The 6,559-nt window shown below is 44.3% G+C and overlaps 1 protein-coding gene across 1 annotated transcript in view; it reads left to right on the top strand.

Annotated features, from left to right (window-relative positions):
• Positions 1-6,559, top strand: part of NTAQ1 (N-terminal glutamine amidase 1) — a 25,940-nt gene that overhangs the window by 13,118 nt on the left and 6,263 nt on the right. The window contains exon 3 of the mRNA XM_017530733.2: positions 1,695-1,745. Within this exon, the coding sequence (XP_017386222.1) occupies positions 1,695-1,745 (51 nt within the window). The remainder of the gene's footprint in view (positions 1-1,694; positions 1,746-6,559) is intronic.

Raw genomic sequence — 6,559 nt, forward strand, 5'->3', positions numbered from 1 at the left:
CTCCCAGGTTCAAGTGATTCTTGTGCCTCAGGCCCCCAGGTAGCTGGGATTACAGGCGCCCACCACTATGCCCGGCTAATTTTTGTATTTTTAGTAGAGATGGGCTTTCTCCATGTTGGCTAGTCTGGTCTTGAACTCCTGACCTCAGGTGATCTGCCTGCCTCAGCCTCCCGAAGTGCTGAGATTACAGGCATGAGCCACTGTGTCTGACCATTTTTTTTTTCTTTTTTAAAATTCAAGATGGAAGAGGTAGACTTTTTTAAATTGCTTAGAGACACATACTCTCAGTTTTAAAGTAAGGATTTGTCTCTGGAGTTTAAATAGAACTGCGGTCAACTTATATGAAGAATTAGAAAAAGTAAGCTCTTCATATTTTGTAAAACACATTTGCAAGCATCATCTTATTTGATCCCAATGGAAGCCCTGTGAAATAGGCAAGGTTTGGACAACTTTCTTCATTTTATAGATGAGGAAATAAAGACTTAGGGTGGCCCTCTGAATAATTAAATGGAAAAGCAACATTTGATACCTGCCAGGACTTCTGATTCCTAGTTCAGATCCCTTTTCATTCTCCAAAGAACATCATTCAATAGCTTGTGCTCTTTTTTTTTTTTTTTTTTTGAGACGGAGTTTCACTCTTGTTACCCAGGCTGGAGTGCAATGGTGCAATCTCGGCTCACCGCAACCTCCGCGTCCTGGGCTCAGGCAATTCTGCCTCAGCCTCCTGAGTAGCTGGGATTACAGGCATGTGCCACCATGCCCAGCTGATTTTTTGTATTTTTAGTAGAGACGGGGTTTCACCATGTTGACCAGGATGGTCTCGATCTCTTGACCTTGTGATCCACCCGCCTCGGCCTCCCAAAGTAGTAGGATTACAGGCTTGAGCCACCGCGCCTGGCCATGCTCTTGAGAGCTTTCATTGCTGGGGACACTTAGAAAAATTTCGATTTCTTCCTCTTCATTCATTCTTTCACCTTGATTTTTTGCATGCTTAAAAGTATTTTATTTCTCATACATGTATTGCTTTAAAGAATTTAGTAGTTGTCAGGTACAGTGATACATGCTTGTAGTCCCAGCTACTTGTGAGGCAGCTGAGGTGGGCAGATCACTTGAAGCCAAGAGTTCAAGGCTGCAGTATACTATGATTGCACCTGTGAGTAGCCACTGCACTCCAGCCAGGGCAACATACCAAGATCCCGTCTCAGCCAGGTGCAGTGGCTCACGCCTGTAATCCTAGCACTTTGGGAGGCTGAGGTGGGTGAATCACTTCAGATCAGAAGTTCAAGACCAGCCTGGCCAGTATAGTGAAACCCCCTCACGCCTGTAATCCCAGCACTTTGGGAGGCTGAGGCAGGCAGATCACTTGAGATTAGGAGTTTGAGACCAGCCTGGCCAATACGGTGAAAAGCTGTGTCTACCAAAAAATAAAAACAAAAAATTAGTCAGGTGTGGTGGCACATGCCTGTAAGCCCAGGTACTTGGGAAGCTGAGGCAGGAGAATTGCTTGAACCTGGGAGGTGGAGGTTGTAGTCAGCCAAGATCATGCCACTGCACTCTAGCATGGGCGACAGAGTGAGATTCTGTCTCAAAAAAAAAAAAAAAAAAAAAAAAATCCCATCTCAAAAAAAAAGGTTAAAGAATTTAGTAGTGGTTTAACTGAGGGTATGGCTTATGAAATGCATTGTGTTTTGTAGATACCTATCTGGAAGCAACAAGCCAGACCTGGAGATGGACCTGTGATCTGGGTAAGACAGTTAATACAAAGAGTACCGACGCATTATGACTTGTAACCTCTTGGTGTTCTGTATGTTTTGGTAAAGCGGAAGTAGCCTATGCAGTAGAGAAAGGCTATGGTCATTATTAATAAATTGATCCTTTTGAGAATAGATGTTATTTGGTCTAAGGTGGAAATACTATAGGTATATTTTCTTTTAACTTTTTGTTTTGAAATTATTATAGGAATGATTTTAAATGGTAGATGTATTTGTGATCTCCTAGACTCTTATCCCTTTAGCAGAGGAAGGAATTTTGGCAACATGTAGTCTTGCTACACATTAGAATTATCTGGAGACTGTGTTAAAAATGTAGTTTTCGGCTGGGCGTGGTGGCTCACGCCTGTAATCCGAGAACTTTGGGGGGCCAAGGTGGATGGATCACTTGAGGCCAGGAGTTTCAGACCAGCCTGACCACTGTGGTGAAACTCCATCTCTAATAAAAATACAAAAATTAGGCCAGACATAGTGGCTCATGCTTGTAATCACAGCACTTTGGGAGGCCGAGGCAGGTGGATCATTTGAGGCCAGGAGTTCGAGACCAGTCTTGCCCATTTCTACTAAAAAAATACAAAGATTAGCTGAGCGTGTTGGCATGCACCTGTAATTCAGTTACTCTGGAGGCTGAGGGAGTAGAATTGCTTGAACCCAGGCGGTGGAGGCTACAATGAGCTGAGATTGCGTCACTGCACTCCAGCCTGGGTGACAGAGAGAGACCCAGTTTCAATAAATAAATGAACAAATAATGTGGTTTTCTGATTTAGTAAATCTAGAGAGCAGTTCAGGAGTTAGTGTTCTTGATGAACTCCCAGATGAATATGACTGGCATTTGAAAAATACAGATCTACTCCCACCCCTTTATGTTTCAGGGAAGAAATAAACACAGAAAAGCAAAGTGAGTAGCTCAGAGTCGCATAGTTGGTGAGTGGCAGAACTGGGTCTCAGACCTTGATCCTTTCCAGTACAAATCTACATGTCACCTTAACCCATTCCCCTTAAGAATGGAGGCCAGGGTTGGGCATGGTGGCTCACACCTATAATCCCAGAACTTTGGGAGGCTGAGGCGGACGGATCACCTGAGGTTAGGAGTTTGAGACCAGCCTGGTCAACATGGTAAAACCCCTTTTCTACTAAAAACTTGGGAGGCGGAGTCAGGAGAATTGGTTGAACCTGGTGGGTGGAGGTTGCAGTGAGCTGAGATCGAGCCATTGAACTCCAGCCTGGGCAAAAAGAGTAGAACTCTATCTCAAAAAAAAAAAGGAGTTTTTATGCTAATAAACATGAAAACAAAGTGAAAAACAACACTGATTAAATGTAACAAACTCCTAGTCTCTGGATATTTATTTAAAATTATGTATCATTTGTCTGGGTGTGGTGGCTCACACCTGTAATCTCAGCACTTTGGGAGGGCGAGGCGGGTGGATCATCTGAGGTCAGGAGTTTGAGACCAGCGTGGGCAACATGGTGAAACCACATCTCTACTAAAAACACAAAAATTACCTGGGTGCAGTGGCACGTGCCTGTAATCCCAGCTACTTGGGAGGCTGAGGCAGGAGAATCACTTGAGCCCTAGAGGTGGAGGTTGCAGTGAGCCAAGATTGTGGCCATTGCACTCCAGCCTGGGTGACAGAGCGAGACTCTGTCTCAAAATAAAAAAATTATTTATCATTTGATTGGCTTTACTCATTTATTTAACATATTTATTGAGTGTGTTTTATATGCCAGGCAAAGAACAGATGAAAAACCCTGGCCTCATAGAGCTGACATTCTCAGTTCTATTGCCAGCAGGTGATCTGGTGCTCTCACATGAAAGCCCAAGCCCCTAAGTTCTGGGGTTAGGAGCATGGGCTCTGGAGTCAGGTGTACTGGGTTTAAGTTCCAGACCTCTCATTGGTCAGCTGTGGGATCTGGACAGGTTATTGACCCTCTCTCTTTAATGTCTCCTTCTGGTCAGTGGAGTTGTGAGGCTTAAATGAGATACTGCACCAGAAGCCTTTTCCTGGTGTCTGCTACTGGTGCTCAGGAAGTGTTGGCAGTTACTGTTAGCAGTGGTACCTAACCCCTGTTACAGATGGTCCTTGTGCACAAGAAGGCATCCCCGTTGCTAAATAGCTCAGCTGATTCTGAGTCATGGTCTTATTCCCTGTCCTAGGGAAACTTGGAGGGGAAGAACCTGTAGCCATGTCCCCCTTACACATCTCATGGCAGCACAAGGTGGGGAATCCTGTTGCAAGCAGTCTCCCCACCTCCTCTGGCAGATTTCTCTTTGCCTCACTGCTGTCCTGTTGTAGGGCATAGGTAGGCCTCACTGAGTGAGTAGAGATACTAGTGAGTAGAAGTGAGTAAAATTCAAGAACACTAAATCCTGAACCACTTTCTAGATGTACTAAATCAGAAAACTATATTTTTAATACAGTCTCTGAATAATTCTTATGTGTAGCCAGACTACATATTGCCGACATCCCTTCGTGTGCTAAATGGGTAAGAGTCTAGGACATCACAAATGTATCTACCACAGTAGTCATTTAAAATCATTCCTATAATAATTCTCATGCCTATAATCCCAGCACTTTGGGAGGCTGAGGCAGGTGGATTGCCTGAGGTCAGGAGTTCGAGACCAGTCTGATCAACATGGTGAAACCTCATCTCTATTAAAAATACAAAAATTAGCCAGGCGTGGTGGTAGGCGGTTGTAGTCCTAGCTACTTGGGTACTCAATTAAATAAATAAATAAATAAAATTTAAAAAACTATTATAGGAATTATTTTTTTTTTGAGATAGAGTCTCGCTGTATCATCTAGGATGGAGTGCAGTGCTGCTGTAACCTCCACCTCCTAGGTTCAAGCAATTCTCCTGCCTCAGCCTCCCAAGTAGCTGGGATTACAGGCATGTGCCACCATGCACAGCTAATTTTTGTATTTTTAGTAGAGATGGGGTTTTGTCATGTTGGCCAGGCTGGTCTCAAACTCCTGGCCTCAAGTGATCCATCCGCCTTGGCTTCCCAAAGTGCAGTGTTGACAGGTGTAAGCCACTGCGCCTGTCCTCCTATAATAATTTCAAAACAAAAAGTTAAAAGAAAATAATGCCTATAGACCGGGCACAGTGGCTCATACTGTGAGCCACTTAATAATCCCAGCACTTTGTGAAGCCAAGGCGGGTAGATCATGAGGTCAAGAGATCGAGACCATCCTGGTCAACATAGTGAAACCCTGTCTCTACTAAAAATACAAAAGTTAGCTGGGCATGGTGGCGCACGCCTGTAGTCCGAGCTACTCGGGAGGCTGAGGTGGGAGAATTGCTTGAACCTGGGAGGCGGAGGTTGCGGTGAGCCGAGATTGTGCCACTGCACTCCAGCCTGGGTAACAACAGCAAAACTCCATCTCAGAAAAAAAAAAAAAAGAAAATATGCCTATAGTACATCTGTCTTAGACCAAATAACATGGAGCATGGTGGCATCTATAGCTCACTTGCACGTCCCAGTCAGTATATTCCCAGCAGCTTAAAAAAACTTTGATAGGAGGCTGGGCTCGGTGGCTCCTGCCCGTAATCCCAGCACTTTGGGAGGCAGAGACAAGGCAGATCACTTGAGGTCAGGAGTTTGAGACCAGCCTGGTCAACATGGTGAAACCCCGTCTCTACTAAAAATACAAACATTAACTAGGCGTGGTGGTGCGTGCCTATAATCCCAGCTACTTGATAGGCTAAGGTGGGAAAATCGCTGGACCTAGGAGGGGAAGGTTGCAGTGGGTCAGGATTGTGCCACTGCACTCCAGCCTGGGTGACAGAGAGAGACTCTGTCTCAAATCAACAACAAACCTGTATATATGAATTGGAAGATGTTAAGAGAGAAACAGAATTTGGGTAGGGCAGAGATTCTGGCAAGAGGTGGGAGAAGATAAAAAATTGATTCATGGGAAGAATGCCTTTAGCTGGAGCTTGTGTGGTAGAAAGAGGTAGAGAAGGTTTCTGCAGATAGAGGGGAATGATATGAGCAGACCCAATGGGAGGAGTGGTGGACTGTTTTGGGGGCATGAAGGGTGGGATGCATCTGGGGAAGTCTAGAGACTAGGCATTCATTTTGGATGCTCTTTCTGTTTTGCTAAGATAGACTTAGAGCCAAAGGCAGCACGCAGGCTCTTAAAGGCACAACATCCCTAGTCTTAAGTATTGTTCCTACCTCATAAGGTTTGTATAGGGCTCAAGTAGAATGATATTTGAGAAAGAAAGTGCCTTTTAAACTCTGAAATATTGTGGAAATATAAGATGGTCTTACTAATGTTGCTAGATGGCTTTTATTTCACAGTGCTATTCTCTGTGAGAGTGTTTTTCTTTGGAAGAACTCAGAGCACCACATGTGCTCATGTCCCTTCATCATCTCCTTTCAGCCCTTTGCCAGTATGAACATCCACGCTATGACAAAGCTGTGTGGGAGAAGCTGTCTTTTTCTTTCTCCCTTCGTGGCTAGATGAAGGCTTGGCTAACTTCTTCTTTTAAAAAATATTTTTTCCTTTCTTTTAATTGCAAAAGTGGTTCCAAACTAGAAATTAAAGTCCTCCTTCTCCTCTCCAGGCTGACTCCAGAAGCCTCCTTTGTTATTAGTTTGGAAGAGATCCTGGCAGATGTTTTCCTCTGCATTCATATGCATGCAAATGTACTTCTGAATGTGCACATGTGTCTTTATATACATATACGTGTGTCTTTATATACTCATAGCTTTTAACAAATAGCAGGGGGCACTGGGCATGGTGGCTCATACCTGTAATTCCAGTAGTTTGGGAGGCTGTGGC

Source organism: Cebus imitator, unplaced genomic scaffold, assembly GCF_001604975.1.
Source record: "Cebus imitator isolate Cc_AM_T3 unplaced genomic scaffold, Cebus_imitator-1.0 Scaffold68, whole genome shotgun sequence".
Lineage (NCBI taxonomy): Eukaryota > Metazoa > Chordata > Mammalia > Primates > Cebidae > Cebus > Cebus imitator.